At 37.8% G+C, this 17,777-nt stretch overlaps 1 protein-coding gene across 1 annotated transcript; it reads left to right on the top strand.

The window, feature by feature from the left end:
- The first annotated feature begins 416 nt into the window (after nt 1-416).
- On the top strand, nt 417-17,493 carry LOC104474514 (OCIA domain-containing protein 1). Its single transcript, XM_086746144.1, has 8 exons — nt 417-553; nt 1,368-1,452; nt 6,183-6,236; nt 6,695-6,742; nt 10,199-10,328; nt 12,499-12,707; nt 14,074-14,223; nt 17,040-17,493. The coding sequence occupies exons 1-8, from the start codon at nt 503-505 to the stop codon at nt 17,075-17,077; spliced, it is 765 nt and encodes a 254-aa protein (XP_086602270.1). The 5' UTR covers nt 417-502; the 3' UTR covers nt 17,078-17,493.
- Nucleotides 17,494-17,777: the final 284 nt, after the last annotated feature.

The following is a 17,777-nucleotide window of genomic DNA, read 5'->3' as shown; positions in this document are numbered from 1 at the left end:
GGCATTCTTTAAGCAGGCAGGAAACAAGATAAAGCACAGGAAGGAAACATTCTCGACTGAAATGAATGCTCTGAGCCTCAGCTGCTAACTGCAGGTCCTTCCACCGCCCTCCCTCGACTTTCCCAGCGAGGAAACACCGCTCCTGAACCCGAATAAACACACGGCCCTTGGCCACAGCCCCAACTTCACCAGCAACGCCCTTTACGGCGGCACCGCAGCCCTCACGGCCTACACCCAAGGCCTCTCCGCCGGGGTTCCCACACAGGGGAAGGCCACGGCTGGGGGAGCACCCACCGCTCAGGCAGGCCCCAAGCGGGCGCCCTGCGGCCTAACACCGAATTGGGGGCGCCCGACCCCGCCTTGGCGTCCCGGGGCGACCGCCCCGGGACGCCAAGGCGGGGCCGAGCGCCCCCAGCGGCTGCCCCTCCGCCACCGCCTCCTCCACGCATGCGCACGCAGCCAACGACGTCGCGTCGACTGGCAGTGCCCTCCCCGCCCCGCCATGGAGGCCGGGCAGGGTCCCGGCGGCGGGGAGGTCGGCGATCCGGCCGAGGTACTGTCGTTCGCTTCGGCGGCGTTTCCTGCGGGAAACCGCGAGAGCTGTTCCCGGTGGGGTTCGGGGTCGTTTCTGTTGTATAGGCGGCGGGCTCGGGGCCTGCGCGCACCCTCCGCGGCCCGGGGTGGAGGCGGGGGGGGGGGGTTCCTGTCAGCCTTTCCCCTGCCCCTGAGGTCCCTTGGAGGCCTGCGGAGCGACGGTGCCCTTGAGGCCTTCCCGGCGGCCTTTCGTGAGGGGGTGGGACCCGGCAGGAGGTGTTCTTCCCGCTACCGGCGGCCTTCTTCCACCTTGCCCTTCTCCCGCTCGGCGGTCTGGCTTGGGTGCCCGGTCGCAGGCCTTTTGCGACAGGAGAGGGAGTCACGCACCTCCCGTAGAAACTTATCACCTGCTGGCAAAACAGCTGGCCAGCTTGCATCAAATGTGTGCAAGTAAACGGACGACACGCAATGTGTGATTAAAACCCTGACAAATATTTTTAAAAAGGGATTTAGGGAGCTGTTAGAATTCCTCAGTTTGGAAGGCTGGTTGTAAGGACCAAAACAGGCTTTTCTGAAGAAAAAGGAGTGGACCGAGTTGGGATTTAAGTGTGCACAAAATATATTCTGCTCTCTCACTTGATTTGTAGAAGCACTGGATTTTTTTAATGATACATTTCATGTGACATTTGTAGACAAAAGGCACCAGTTCTTTAAGTATAGTTGTATGAAAGTACAGACACTACAAGGTGTGAAAGTTAGACAAAGTTTTTAATTGAAACCCCCCCCCTCCTTTCTTTTCCTCATTCTTGTCTAATTTATTTCCTTAATGAAAGAGGGAAATACCTAAGGCTTATGTGCCAACAGAGGAGGAAAGAAGACTCCTCAAGGAATGTGCTCAAGAGAGTGCCCGGTATAGAGGTAAGTTCAGTTTGCTGGTAAACTTGTTTTGGATTTCTTCCACTCTTAGATTTTATTGAGATCAGTTGGGTCAGTATATCTCAAGAGTTTATTAACAAGCTTCACATGGTCTAAAATTGCATCCCAGTAAATGTCGATCCATGTGGGATTTACATTTATTAGGAGTTTGCAGGACAGGAGTTTTGTAAAAGATGCAACATGTTTTGTAATGTTTATGCTTTATAACAAGAGCCCTTCATATTTTAAATTAATATGCATATTAAAAGTCTGAAAATAGATACAATTAATGGAGTCTGTCATTTATTTGTGTGTATGAATATTCTTTTTGTTATGTCTGCACTTTTATTTTCAGGTTTTGGTGTTATCTTTAGAATGCAAGAATAAAATAGTTTAGCCTAGAACCATTGCTTTCCATCTTTCTGGAGACTTGTGAAGAGAACAATGTATAAGTAGTCACTCAGCTCAGGTTTTGGAGAAAATGTCTGTATCTGTGCATGGCCAGATGTTTGGGCTTTTTTTCCCTGTAAATAAAAGCTAAGATTCTCAAGCATGATTCTGCAGTCAGGAATGATTTCTGCACTACAGCTAGCATACAGAAATAATAAACTTGCATTGTGTTCACAGAATACTTTATGTCTCATCTTAATTTATTTGAAATATCAAGGTTATGTTTGGCTTGGGTTTTTTTTCACACTGAGGGTTGGTGGCATTACTTAACATCATTTCCATAAGGTAAAGGTTTGAGATGTACCTGGTTTTCATACACCTGGTCAAGAGGTTTGACCAAGCCTTCTGATGTGATTGATACTCACTGTTTTGTCACATGCTAGTAGATTACTCCTGATGCTGACAAGTGACTTAGTAGAAACCAGGACAGATGAAGAATTTAGCAGCTGATTTGCTAAATTTAGCACACTGGGGCTTTGGTTTCTCCTGGCAGCCAGTACTTTCAGGGGCACTTTCTAAAGCATTGTGATTTTGAATTAACAATTCAAAGTTCTGCTTGATCTTTCTCTGTTGCTGTGGCATTCTCCTCTTCCTTTTTTATTCAGATACCTGGGAACCTTCAGCTTGTTTGCTAAATTCTAGCTATTTTCCGTGTATTTCTATAAGTGAAAAGAGTCAGGTTCATTAGTAGTAAGATGATGATTGGTTATGGCTTATTGATAATCTCTCTCCTGGAAGACAAAATGGGAGGGAGTTGTTTGTTCTTCTGGAGATGTTCTGCTGTGAATTCTTGATTGGCAATGTAACTTACTGCCCTGCCATCTTTATACAGAGACTGAAGAAACAATATGAAGGTATTGTTGAGAAGCCCAAATTAGTTTCTTCAGTAATTTAACTTTAGGGAGCTACAACAGTAATTGAGAGATTTTTTTTTTTTTTCAGAAGTTGTGTACTGTGCTGTTATGTCTGTTCAACATCTTTGTTGGTGACATGGACAGTGGGATAGAGCGCACCCTCAGCAAGTTTGCCGACAACACCAAGCTGTGTGGTGCTGTCGACATGCTGGAAGGGAGGGATGCCATCCAGAGGGACCTTGACAGGCTGGTTGCCAACCTCATGAAGTTCAACCAGGCCAAGTGCAAGGTCCTGCACCTGGGTCATGGCAATCCCAGGCACAAATACAGGCTGGGCAGACAATGGATTGAGAGCAGCCCTGAGGAGAAGGACTTGGGAGTGCTGGTGGACGAGAAGCTCAACATGAGCTGGCAATGCGCCCTTGCGGCCCAGAAGGCCAACTGCATCCTGGGCTGCATCAAGAGGAGTGTGGCCAGCAGGTCAAGGGAGGTGATTCTCCCCCTCTACTCTGCCCTGGTGAGACCCCTCCTGGAGTACTGTGTCCAGTTCTGGAGCCCCCAATATAAGCAGGACATGGACCAGTTGGAGAGAGTCCAGAGGAGGGCCACAAAGGTGATCAGAGGGCTGGAGCACATTTCCTATGAGGACAGGCTGAGAGAGTTGGGGCTGTTCAGCCTGGAGAAGAGGAGGCTCTAGGGAGACCTTATAGCAACCTTGCAGTATTTAAAGGGGGCCTACAGGAAGGATGGGGAGAGGCTGTTCAGTAGGGCCTGTTGCAATAGGACGAGGGGTAATGGTTTTAAAATAGAGGGAGGTAGATTTAGATTGGATATTAGGAAAAAGTTTTTTACACTGAGGGTTGTAGAGCAGTGGAACAGGTTACCCAGAGAGGTGGTGGAGGCCCCATCCCTGGAAACATTCAAGGCCAGGTTGGATGGGGCTCTGAGCAACCTGATCTGGTTGGAGATGTCCCTGCTTGTTGCAGGAGGGTTGGACTAGATGACCTTTGAAGGTCCCTTCCAACTCTAACCATTCTATGATTCTATGGTTCTGTGTCCCTGAGAGAGCCGGAAGCCCGTGGTTGTTTTCTGGGTCTCCTGTCTTTGTTTCATTGTTCTGCGTTACGTGTACCTAAATTGTTGTATTCGCTGTATTAAATACATACTATTTGAACGCCCTTCTGCCAGAGGTATGGGCTGCATGTGCGACTGCTCTGAAATCCTCACTTCTTATTTTATCAGTTCTTGTTATTTAAATACTACTATAAATATGTCTATTTTCGGTTTGTTTATTCAAATTTCAAGTTGTAGCCAATTTTTACTTGCTCTTACAAACCCTCTCTGTTTTGCCATAGTTTCTCTTGACAGCTTCTATTTCAAAAATGCTTGCTAGTAATTTCATAGTTCAGTTTAATATATACTTTACTGGTATTACTGATTTTTAATCATGTCATATAATATATATTTTAGTAGTGTAAAAAAATCACATTACTATCTACAATTTTATCCTTGGCACTTTTAATCTCGTTAACAAAATCAAGTCAGATCGATACAACTTTTTCCCCATAACACTGTTGTGACTAGGGTTCATTACATCCCATCCTTAATTATGTGCTGTTGATATATCAGCCTTCCGTTATTTTACCTGGGATTTATTTTGTTCTTGAAGCAGAAAAAGTACTTTTTGCCCATAGCAGTGAAAATCATTGAAATTTTCTGATTTATAAGCTGCTTTTGTTTTTTTCTACACTTGAATAATTATTCATATTATATTTTATGTATTAACCCAATTTTCATTTACCTGTTATTATTTTAATTTCTAGTTACTCTCTCGGGTCATTTATATGCTCACATACTAGCAGCTCTTTCCACTAAAATGTGTAACCTGTCTTTGTTGTCTGGAGTGTTTGTCTTAGGCCCGTAAATGACTTCAAACCTCTATGGGTTAGATTGAAGTCCTCTCTAATAAGTTCTTGTGCATTTTTATTTTTTTTAACATCCCCTCACTTGTTTTTTGGTTTTTTTTTTTCCCTCTTACAATTTAGCTTCAAATCTGCACTGCTATTCTATATGTCAGAAAACTTAGAACTCAAAATTTTGGAAAATCTAGGTGTAGAATCTCTAAAAGCATCAGGGTTTTAATCTTAAATAGACAGGAAGGTTTTATTCTCCATTTTCAAGTGTCTTGTGACACTTCAAGTGAAGTAAACTTGCTTTGAACCAAGGAGCCTTGGAGCCTTTTTCTGGAAAGTGACACCTAGTCATATTTACTCTAAAATGCTGGTTGGACTCCTGACCTAGTTTAGATCTGTCAGGACTTGTGAAGGAATAAACTGTTAGTTTGCAAAGTATACTTTAATACTTTGCTGTGCAAATTCTAAAAAATATCATTTATCTGCAAATATGAACTTAATTAGCAGATTGTGTGCATCAAAACACTATAAACATCTAGTGCTGTTGCAAAAATTTCTCCCCTACATAAAGTCATTGAGCCTTTTTGTAACACCTACATTTTCAGACTTGCTTAAAATGTAATTTCATTATGACACATCTACATCTTTAATGTAACTAACTTTAGTCTTCTATCATGTTCGTTATTTCAGTGTCACTATATCTTGTGTGGGTATGCTAGTCTTTATGAATACTTCCAAAGTTAATCTTTCCAATTCATAATTATCGTTGCTTGAAATAAGTATTTCTTTTGGTTTTTTTGCTATCTTCAAATGCTTCCTGCCCCCTGAAGTCTTTCGATATGATAAAATTGACATGAACTGTTGAGCTGATTGCGATAGACAGTAATGCTCTTCTGTGTTAGCTGTCTTCTCTGCATTCCTAACCCTACCCTGAGTTGTATAGTTTGATGTGTAAGCTACAGAAAGAGATGCCCTTTTCTTTAATTTGCTGGTGAATAAAGCAGACTACCTAATTTTAATAAATGTAGTTTATAGCTCTTTAAGAGTTAGACTTTTTCCAAAGTTCTTATGTCAAAACAAAATCAAGACTTTGGGTTATCAAAAATTTCTAGAGGCACTAGGCTCTCTGTAACTGCCTTCCATCCTGAAAAACTATGTATGCTTCTCTGGTTTAAAGTTCTGCACCTTGATGCTGTAGCAGTTGTAGCTAGACCTGGAGTCTTGTCTGTAGAACTTTATCCCATCTCACATTGGCTTTTGTATTTTAGGAAGCATGAAGCCTAATGAAGACAGGATGACTCATTAACCAGTACTGCATAATTTGTAGTAGGTCTTAAAACCTGGAATTGAGAATGTTTCATAATTTATATATAGTTTGTTAATTAGATATATACTTATATTCTTGTACAAATGAGCTTAGTAAGACCTAGCAACTCTCATTTTATTGTGTATTTTGTTAAATGTGGTTGAAAATATTGAAAATTGTATTTTAAGCAACTTTTTTTCTTCTTCACAGCTTTTCCTCTGGCTGCGGTGAGCATGCTTGCTACTAGTTTCTTAATTAGGAGAGGTAAAGTGTAAACATACTTTAGGTTAATTTGGATTTGCTTAGATGAAATATATTTTTGGTGTTAATAAAGTCACTATAATAATATAATATCTAATCTACTTGTAAATAAAAGAAGTTCAGACTGTTCAGCTACATGACTTGCAGTTCTGAAAACTAAAGGAGGAGGAAAACTTTAAATTAAAATCAACTTCATGTTCCTTTTATGTACTTTGACAAATGCAATTTCTCAGTGATTATGAAACAGTATATTCTACAGTGCGTAGTAATCCTGTATGTGATATGATTAAAGAGGTCATTCTTAGATTTTTATAATTTTATGGGGAATTCAGATGTTAGGTTTTCTCGAATTTTCTTCAGCATTAAGTGTAAAAGAATAATCTGCTACCTACAAACATGACTACAGTTGGTGTTTTTCAGCTTAATTCCTAATAACTTGCTACTTTGATCCTCATTTCCAGGTGTGCTGACAGACAGCTCAAGACTTGGCTCTTTTACGAAAGTTGCATGTAAGTAAAAGTTACATACAAACTCAGCTTGTACTCATGCCTTAGGTTTCTGGAGTCTGTTACGCAGATGTAATTCCCATGAGACTAGCTGGGAATTGCACTAGTCACTCACTGTGACTCCACTCTATGCTTACATTGGTACAACTGTGCCTGAAGAAGATAGGAGTAAATGATCTGATATGTCCAACAAAACCAGAACACCAATGAAGAAGTTTCACCTTCCTGCAGTTAATTCTATCAATCAGAAATTTTCTAGCCATGTTTCTTAACTACAACGTCTCATACTGCAAGAACCTATTCAATGTCAAGAGGCAGAGCATTTCATTTAGTCACCATCTTTGAATTTGTGCAGCGCGTTTTGGACAAGTTTTGTTTGTAGGCTTTTCATAAAATTGTAAGATCTGAAATACGCTTGACAAGTGTAATGTAAGAGTTTAAGATAAAATATTGTAAACAGATACTGCGCAAGCTTACTTTAAATTACTTAGCCAGAGTACACCCACTCCTCCCTTCCTAATTCAAAGGTCTTTATTCATGCGTCTTGCTTGTCTCATTCAGGCTATTTTAGTGCCTTTTTTTTTTCCTGGACATTATGTATGTACAATTGTAGGAAAACAGCAATTTCATGTGAATGATTTTGGATTAAGTATAATCAAAAGTAAATTAATAAATTAACCTTTTCAATGTAATACATGACAGTAAAACAGGAAGTTGCCATCTTGCCAATCTGCCCAGATACAGCTAGTTACTCTTACAGTTTACTTCAGTGGGAAGAGGGTAAAACCCATGATTTGTGGTGAAGGAAGTGTTGTTTAAGCAGATAAATGAATGTGAGAGACTAGGGCTGCCATTTGTTTATACAAAATTCTACTTGCTTTCTTTGAATGCCAAACAATGGTATAACACAAATGTTTCTAATAAATAATAGAGCTACTATTTCCCTGATAGCTCCTACACATTTCTAGTTAAGGGCTGTGTTTCTCCTATTTAATAGAACTAAGTTTTAAAATCAAGGCTAAAAATAAGGAGCAGCTGGACCGAACCAACTGTTCTTGATGTTAAGGTTATAAGCCAAAATACTTCTGGCTTCTCCTTTCCAATGTATACTGGTAGGGATAGAGATGTTCATTTTATACTAAAAAAAATTTTGATAAAGTATGCATTTGGATTGGTTTTCATTAGGTAACTTCATGTGATTTATGTGCATTTTAGATGCGTGGATTTTTCTGGGACGTAGTTGGCATGTAAAAGTCCTGAGTTAAGCAGGGACATAGTTTACAGGTCCAAATTATGTCTCATAATTTAACTGCACATTTCTCCTGCAGTGAAATCTCATTAAAGGAAGCAGTGCAGTTGTGGTTTAGTTTGGGTTTTTTTCCTCCATGAGTTCTGAAAGAAGAGCATATGCAATTCCAGGCAGTGCTGCCAGCTCGTAGCTGGCTGATGTTAAACAACAGTACACAGTTTAAAACAGTTCTTGCTTTTCTGGTGTCACTGATCTGAGCGTATTGCTGCTGCATCTGTTGATTACAATAGTCTGTCTTCGATAATGGCGTGTATCACTTGTGGTTGTTAGATTCTTATTCTGAAGAGTATCCATGCCTGATTACAGTAACTGGTCTTTTGCATCTAACATAGTTGAGCCAATTTTTTTTTAGTCTCTATTTTGCATCTTTCCCTGCTTTGGCCCTCTTAATTTTATCTGGAATTTGAGAGGTGCTTCATTTTCTAGATAGGTATTTTCAGATTCCAGGATGTTCTTCTGCCTGTAGGAATTACTCATAACTTTTCTCAGTAGTCTTCTAGGCACTCTGACCATTTAATGGAACTTCTAATTAGTGACTGATAAGACTACATTGACAGCATCCCCTTCAGCATAGCATAGAACTATTGGTCCTCTATCCCTCTTTGGCAAAGAAGGGGAAGATCCATATGTCCTACTTCATGTTAGCCTGCAGTGGGTCCTGGCCTCTTTTATCAATCTGATCAGCTTCTTTAAGGTTGTGTCACAGTGAATACAGAAGCAGCAGAAAGCAACAATGTCTAATTTACTGTGCTAACTTGGAAAATGTGAATCATCTGGCTGTTAGTTCTGTAATAAGAGAAACCAAATGTTTTAGCCAATAATTACTTTGGGTGAATCATCTTCCAGTGAGATACTTGCACTTTTCTTGACTGGAAGGCCTCAGGAAAAGGAGACTTTCTGATTGTAATGTACGCCAGAGATTAATCACCTTTGCTGCTTAGCGTTATTTTGCTAAATATTTAGTTTGAATTCTTGTTGGACCGTTTTTCCTTTTAGGGGCTTGCAATTTTTCCCTTTGTGCATATTTATAGCGTTTGGGATGTCTTCCAATTTTTTTGGCCTGCTAAACAGCTAAACTCTTATATTTCTCATTAGTAAACTTCGCTCGTAGTTGTGGTGGTTGTTCTATTTTCCCTTGGAAAAGGATTTTTAACTTCTCTTGAAAATACAGACATTAGAACAGGAACCACACTTTCAGTACCAATACATCAAGGTACAGTAAAATCCCCTTTTATATTGATTCCCAGTTAATGTAATCTACAGTGTGAGGATCTCAGGGGATTAAAGTTACTGGTAATTAACTCTTTCCTGATTTAAAAATGATTGAGCATCTTTAGTCTTTGTATTTAGAAAATACTTGTGTATGAAAGAAGGATCTAGTCCTCTTCTCCTACAAAGTCAACAACAAAACTTCTGTTAATTGCCATTTAATCCTTCATGCTCCTTCATACTCTGGCCCACTCATAAAACTTGAAGGAGCCAGTTGATGGACATCATCGCTTTTAAACTCAGAAAGAACTATTGTGATCCTTTATTCTTATATCCTGTCTTGCAGATTAAAATAGCTCATGCTTTAAATGGAAAGCATTTGCCTGCTGATTGCAAGGGTTCACCTAATTCAGTTGTTTGCCCTCCGCAACTATACCATAGAATCCTCTTCAGAAGATACTGAGCCTAATACTGAGTTTATTTAGATTTCTCTTCATACTAGTGAAAGCCTTTACAAGAGCGGACTGTTTTGATGGCTTAAATTAGCAGAATTTACTACCTTTGTTTATTCCTGACTATTTTATCATCTTTGATAGTTAATTGTTATTTCTGGATCCTGGGAAAAACTGATTGCAATTATTTTCCATTTTTGTCACCTTTCATTCGTCAGGTGCTAGCTGAAATCATCTGATGCTTGTGCCATGACTAAGTCATCGCTCTTTATCTCTGTTCAGCTGTTGCATTTGGTTTTAGTACCCTTTATCTACAAAAGAAGCAGAGAGAGTTGATTACTGTGTGGCTTTGGTTTAGATCTAAACTGCTTTTTTTTTTTTTTTCTTTTATCCAAGTTACTGGATAATTTATTTGAAATTATTATTTTAAAACTACGTTGAATGTTATGATGCAGCGTATAAACCCATCTTTTTTTTCTTTTAAAAAAGTTGCTGGAATGTGTGGATACCTGGCTGGAAAGATATCCTACTTGCCAATCTGCAGCGAGAAATTTAAGAAGCTGAAGGATTCCCCAATAGGAGAAGTACTACGACAAGCTCAGAGACATAGTTCACCTAAGTAAGGATTTAATTATCTTTTAAAATTTAAAACTTATTCTTGAATAGGACATTTTAAACACTAACAGATCAAGGTTACGTTTGCAGCTTTCAAAGACCTTCAGAACTGCACCTTCCCTCTATTTACCCCATATCTACCACTTTCAGGAAGCTGTATCTGTAGCAGTTGGCCAACTATAAGACACACATTTTGAGCTCTTCACATACAACTTTGAGGAGTAGAAAAACAAACATGTTGCTTAGCAAAATGTGTTCCTTGTAAATTAAGATGTTATTTTCCCATGGAATTTACTTACTGTAGCGTGACAGCAGAAGTTGCCTCCTTAGTTTAGAACTAAACTAAGGTAACTGAAGTAAAATGGTGTTATTCTCTGGAAGTTTTTCCCATAGTTTAGTTTGATTTAAGTAGGAAGAGGGTGGAAATGATTTCAGTGTTTATCAAAGGAAAGAGCTCAGTAAACAATATCAGTGCAGGAAGAAGCATGGCGGTCAGACTTAACTGCTGTTTGTTTAAATCCTTTACATCTGTAATGGCATTATGCCGTGCATATGAGAAACTCATCAGGTTCTTAAAACTATTTCCTGTTTTGTTCTAGAATGTTTTCTATCTCAAGTGGTTTTTAATTGCAAATTACTGTCAGAACATCTCACTGAAACCCTTGATTCAAAGCTGAAAGAACAGTGTTTGAATAGTGAGGAGTGGTCCTTCTATATATGTGCTAAGACTTGTTAAATGTTTGTAAAGGACGATTAAATTCTTAATTATTTTCTAAGTTTAGATTTAGAACAGTTTTGTCTTCAAGATTTACCTTTGTTTTAAAATGTTTACATTTTTATGGCATCAAATATAATTTTAGGAATTACTGCTTTATACATTTAACTGTATAAACTCGGCTGAATTGGAGCGGGACTTGTCCCTTCACCCTTCTCTCGTTTTTAATAGGAAATTGTCATGATCATTAACTGTGTTTACTCTAGGTGAGAACCTGTTTAAATTCTGTCATCTGCTGCACCAATGAGTCCCTTCAACCCTTAATGCCTTATTCTTTTGTATCTGTAAAATCTATTTTACTTCCTAAGTGATAAATTCCCTTTTTTTCCCTGGTTGAATGATTAATTTTATTTAAATTGCACTGTTGTCCATATATGCTACCCTTTTAAGCCAGCAACTGAGATCATTACATTTTAATAGTCATTATACATCTACTAATTAATTTATTTTGGTAATTCTGATTTGCAGTTAAAAATAGGTAGGGAGCTAAAAGATCAGATAATTATTTAAAACTGTATTTGCTTATACTTAAAAAACATAATTGAGGCAGTAAAATAGCTTACTTCTTAATGTTTTCTTGAGACTAAAACAAAGACTAATTGCAAATGTTTTCATATGAAACTAAAAGTACAGCTAAGCAGAAATTTAAAGTAAAAAAATAAGTAAATGTCCAGAGACATTCTAGTGGCACCAAGTGGTGGGATTCTTGATAAAGAGACATATTGTGTAGTGGTTTGCAGGGCTATTCCAAGTTCATAGTAAATGCTTTAGAGTATCAGGCATCAGTTTCCAGACTATTCCTTGTGTGATCTTACCTTTGTCTCCTAAGGAAAATTTGTTAGTGCTTCTGTCAATAAACCTTCATAATTTTATTTCCCTAAGAGTCATTCTCCTTTTCTTCTGCTGTTCGATACTGATGAATTACAGCAGCTTCTAATGGTGAAGGGTTTTAAACTGCAAATTTTTCCTAAAAGGCCTTTAAAAATAACTGTCGTTCATGCTACCACTAGTTATATGGGCACACCCTGTACTATTTGTGTCTGATGTGTTTTCTCTGTCCGAAGACTCCCTGGGGGAAGGGATTGTCATTTTTGTCTTGTAAAGTGCAAAATACTTTTGTCTTCTGTTCTGGAGATTTTCAGGTATGAGATAAGTTTCTAGGAGAATGGGAAGGAACTGTATAGATCTTTGCAATGTGTAAAAGGAAAAAAAAAACAAAACAAACAAAAAAAAAACCCCAAAAAACAATGCCCCTAAAAACCCAAACTTTTTTAAAGACAATAATTCATGTTGGAAACAAAACCATTTAAAATACAGGAGTATTTTCTTGAGCTGCACATATTGTTACTCTTATAGTTCTATTTTTACTATTTCTGTATTTAATGGTATTATTTTTCAGCCGTTCCGGTCGGAAATCTGAATTTTCAGACATGCCTTCTCAGTCATTTACTGAATCATCTGCTCCAAGAGCTGGATTCCCACTTTCTTCTAGCTATTCAGATGATTATAGTTCAACAGATCGAGGCCTCTCAAGTTACGAACCCGTTCCATTCAGTGCTTCCCTGAATGAATCTTCACCTACGGGAATTACTGATTACACTGTTCAAGGTATATTTTGTCTTAATACTTAGCAGTACAGTGACTCTTGCCTTTCTCCTAGATACTTCTCTTACTAAACTATGTATTTTCATCCCGTGGAAACATACATGGTACAGTATAATGGTTTTGAATGAAACAGCTTGAAGTTCCCAGAATTGTTTTTACACAGAAGGTAAATATATGTATTATTTTGTGTTCTAACTGTAAACTAATTCAGGATTGAGGTGGTTTTTTTTCATGTTTTGTAGCTCTAGTTGCAAGTAAAGATTGTAAATTAGCTTACAAGGTTTAATCTGTTGTGAAACTAAGCCTGCAAAAAAATTCAGCTTGACTTGAAGTTCTTTTTGACTGAAATTAAGGTGAATATGCCGTCCTTTCACTGCACTAAATAAACCATAGTCTCTACTGTTTTTCTTGCTAGCCTTTCTTAAGTTATTTCATTTTCACCAGTGGTAGTGCTGTAAGGGTACACAACTGTAATTTGGTGACATTAAACTGTTTTTTTATAATGTGACAAATATTTAAATCTTCTGAGAACTGAATGCATATTGTGTTCTGTTCGGCAACAGCTGATTTTCTCACGGAGGACTGTTCTGTGCAGCTGTTCCCCTCCTTCCAGTATGAACTCTGTCCTCAGCTATTGCCAGGGAAACACGATTCTGAATTCAGGTCTCTGATACCTAAAGGAGGAAGTTACTGTCAGATGCTTTGTTCTTTGAATTAGTTTGGATTTTTTAACTACTTTATGGAAAAGGTTTTATTTGACAAAAAAGCCCTTTCTTGCAACTTGGTTTTAGTTCTAAGACTGTATCGGATGTAAATGTGTCAAGGAAATCGTAATTACACTTCATCACAAGTATCAATAGTTGGTAGAATAGAACCTTAATTATACAACCAAGATTCTGCATTATAAATGTAGATAAAAGGATAAAATGTTTATCAGGTGACATATGATGGATGTAGTGCTAATTATTTGAGAGCAGAATTTAAAGCCTGAATGCAAATCCGTGAGCTTCACTAAGATTTCTCTTCGGAAATCATAAATATATTAAATGTATGATTATCATAAATTTTACATAAAGTGACTAGACTATTGTATCCATCAACAACACATGGGTGTTAGGATTTCTGTTGGGTAAACTGAAGAAAAGGAGTTAACTGCCAATCTTCCAAAGCAGTCTGACAAAATGAAAAGGATAATAGGAATGAATTAATTAAAGACCACATACATTTGCAGTTCCATTTAGAATTGCAGCTGCCATGCTCCTTTTCATTTAGGATTGAGCTGTAATTAACTAGCATTCTAGAATAGGTTGTAGCCAAGTTTAGTTGTGTGACTCCATTTCTAGTATTTTGGTGTTTGTTTTGTTTTCAGATCCTACTCCAGTTCCAGAAGAAAGTCGTAAAAAAAAAGGCATCACGTATGAGGAATTAAGGAATAAACACAGGGAGACATATGAGGTAATGCAACCACCAAAGGCAGAAGCTCCAAGCAAGTTTTCACAGGAAAAACCAGTTAAGGAAGGTACTGTACTGATTTACAGAAATACATAGTAAATTCAAATATTGGCAATAATGTTAAAAATGGCTGAATTCTGCTTAGCCTTTAAGCAATTTCTTTTTATAGTATCTGCAGGTATCTCATATGTGATGTGGTCTGTAGTTTCATATTTCAAATTAATTACTTTTTCAAAAATATTGATCTTCCAATTACAAATTATAATTCCTCTTCTTGAGCCATATTCCTTGGTGCCAGACTGAAAATCTCATAATATTGAATATATTGAGCTACCTCTTTCAACAAAGAATTCTCAGAGCTATACTGACGAGGTTTAGCTGTGGAAGGGGGTGTATGTTTTAGATAGCATTGTTCTCTCAAAATAGAGCACATGGTTGATGGTTTTGAAGTGGGGGTATTTATTTTTATGAATTGTTTCACGTGGAATTAGAGAATTTCTATAGAGGCATTGTTTGTAGAGGTTCATTTTCTACATTAAAACTCAAAGGAAGGAAACAGTATTTGGCACAATATTGAGATTTGTTTTCACATTGAAAAACAAAACTTTACACAGCAAAATAAGAATGCAATGTCCTGAAGAATAAGATGCCATTCAGTCAACTTTTTGACTCAATCAATTTTTGAAATGAGACACAGAAGTAATTCGTAATTGCTTGCCCTAGAACTTTTAAATTTAGCTTGACATCTGTAAAAATGTTGTTAGTAAGAGGGATGTTTTATCATTTAACACACTGCTGGACTGGTCCGCTTAAGTAATTTGTGTTTTGTATACAGTGTTGTCAGTCATGTTGCAACAAGATTTGTAGGAATAGCTAACATCTATCAGGCATAACAGGTGGCAATACGTATAGAAAAGTATATTAATGCAAAAAGTTCTGAAGCAGTAACAGTAAGCTTTGGAACAGCGTTGATTAAGAGTGTCATCTGTTTCGTGCTTGTGAATTACTTTCTCCAGATCATCTCTCTTTGGACAAATCTACGTGATCTTGAAACAAAAATTGTAAACAATTATTGGGTGATGATTTAAATCTGTTATTCAAGGATGAAAGCCTTTTTCTTATCATGTGACTGTACCAAATGAGACATTAAAAAACTATTGAAGCTGTTGTTTCAGATTGCTTCTAAATTCCATCAGCTGACACTTCGCTGATTTACACATTTCTTTTTCAAGATATTTCTTCACAAATAGAAAGCCTAGAAATGTCACTTGAAAACCATACACAGAAATCTTAAGCAGCATTCTACAAACCTTGCTACATTCTATGGCAAATCTTGTGGCTGTGAAATGAGAATGTGTGCATTATTTTCTTTTTAATTATTTGAGGTCTATAAAAGACCTCTGTGAAATGTTGATCAAATACTGCATTCTGTCTATTATGTTTCTGTGTTCCGTTTGATGGTTATACTCAGACTTTGAGAATAGAACTACACTGAACAGTGCCTGAGATTTGTAAATAAACTTTTAAGAGTATCTCTTTGTATTTTTAGGGAAAAAGAGTAAGGAAGGAATACGAAAGTTTAGAATGTTTTACAAGTGGAAGCACATTGAAATCTACAGTTCAGGGATTTTACTGGCGTTGTGGGCTAAGATCTGATTTAGCTCCTTGTGTCACACTGGACTTGTTACTTGTTGTATGCCTATTCATACGTCCTGAGTCATAACTCCTTTGTTCATCCTGTCTCTGTGTCCTAGGAACCAGACTAGCGCATAGGATACAGTGATTTCTACCCTCTTTCAAGGACATAAGGGAAAACAAACCATGTTTAAACCAGTTTTCAGCAGTCTCTAACTTCCATCTGCTGATGCCTTCTCTGTACATTGTAGCTGTACAAATCCGTGCATATGCATCGTGATTTGGACTGGACCATTTTCCAGAGAATGAGCGCAGCCTGCTCAGCGGCCAGTTAATAGAAATTAAATCAAATTATACTTTTGAGAGCACTTCTCATTGTGCCTCACTGCAATATCGATCAGCTTAAAAGAGATTTGTCAGTGCATTACGCTAGGTTTGCGGACATCTCGCTGAAACAAGGGCCATACGTTCTGCTCTGTTCCACTGGTTCTACTGCAGATAGCTACTAATAAACAGTGGGCTTAGTAATTAACCCACAAGTAGATTTAGAAAGGAGTACTTGACTAGTGTCAGCGTTCCTACTGGATTGTATAGATCCATCCTTTACCCTGTCAGTGATGGCAGTTACAGACTACTTTCCAGCTCACTTTCAAGAGAGCATCTTCTCACTTTCTGGTCATTGTTCAATTATGCGCGACATACTTCTGAATAAATCTGTTAAGACCATACCCTGGTTGTTTTTTTTTTTGACTCTCTGACTCACTCCTATACTAAAGGAAGCTGCCAAATTATAATGGCTGAGTAGTTTCCGAGTAGGGATTACTGATTTGTTTCTTTGTCTTTGAACGTGTTTTTAACTATCTTGAATCCATCCCATTGTGCACGTAACTAGATTATGTAGCCACATTATTTATCGTAACATTCCTTGCCTGTTTCCTCCAATTGTCTTTGTTTCATCCACGTGTAACATTTGTTTCAAAGCAATTACAAATTCTGCAGAGCAGGAATTAGCACAGTAAGCCTCTTGACTAAGTATTAATTCATTAAAGAATAATGATTAACGAACTTTTCTCCCTATTTATTCAAAACTAGCTTTAATTAGATGTCTGTGGTGCTGTGACTGACACTCTCCCCACTCATCTCTTGAAATGATAATGCATTTCATTGTACTTTTCAGCACAGTACAACATAAACTTTTGCAGTTAAATTCAGTCATATCTGACTACTTTTTTTTTTTCTTTTCTTCAGTTAAAGTAAATAAATATGGAGATACCTGGGATGAGTAAGAGCTGAATGAAGAACTGAAGAAAATTACCTCCTGTCAGCTAACTTGAACTTCATCTAGATTAGTCACGGGTATCGGCACCTTTGGTCTGTTTTGCCAGGCACAGCTATTAATAAATGAGAAGAAAATCCTGACTTGCCAGAAGATTAAAAAAAAAGAAGAAAAAGTATTCAGGCTTATTTTTTTTTTTTTAATTTTGCATAAATGGCAAGTGAGGCTATCATGAAGTGTCATGACTAGAAACCATTTGTGCTATTGTTTAAGAATCAAAAAGGTAACAGACAATAACTAATATAAATGTCTAGCAAAAGGTAAAAATAAATGTAAATAAATGCAATCACATGTATTGGGAAGGGAAAAAGATCAGAATCTTCTTAAATTTTCAAGACTTGCATTAAAGCTTACCTGTAGAACTCACCTCTTACTTTGTTTTGTCTGAAGGGGACAACTTCAAATTGTTGTCATGGTTGGTTAGTAATGTTTGGAATAATACTGAACTATTCAGGGAGAAGGGGCTGAGGAACCTAGGCGAACACATAAGTAAGCATACGTAACTGTTTCTTAAAACTGTTTCACAGTGCCAGCTATATTTTTAGACCAATATTCTGACTTGCTCACACGGGATCTCTTCAGACAGTCATTTTGGAAGAAAATGATTGAATGAAACTGCAGATATTTAAGCCAGCTCTATTTAAGTGCAG

This window comes from Chlamydotis macqueenii, chromosome 4 (genome assembly GCF_036417535.1).
Source record: "Chlamydotis macqueenii isolate bChlMac1 chromosome 4, bChlMac1.mat, whole genome shotgun sequence".
In the NCBI taxonomy this organism is placed as follows: domain Eukaryota; kingdom Metazoa; phylum Chordata; class Aves; order Otidiformes; family Otididae; genus Chlamydotis; species Chlamydotis macqueenii.
The sequence above is the reverse complement of the archived record's forward strand: the minus strand, read 5'-3'. Positions and strand labels throughout refer to the sequence as shown.

Coding starts and splice junctions, on each gene's coding strand:
- LOC104474514 (XM_086746144.1), top strand. CDS start 503: ATGGAGGCCGGGCAGGGTCCCGGCGGCGGGGAGGTCGGCGATCCGGCC. Junction 6,237..6,694: donor TAGTTTCTTAATTAGGAGAG/GTAAAGTGTAAA, acceptor CCTCATTTCCAG/GTGTGCTGACAGACAGCTCA. Junction 14,224..17,039: donor GGAAAAACCAGTTAAGGAAG/GTACTGTACTGA, acceptor TCTTTTCTTCAG/TTAAAGTAAATAAATATGGA.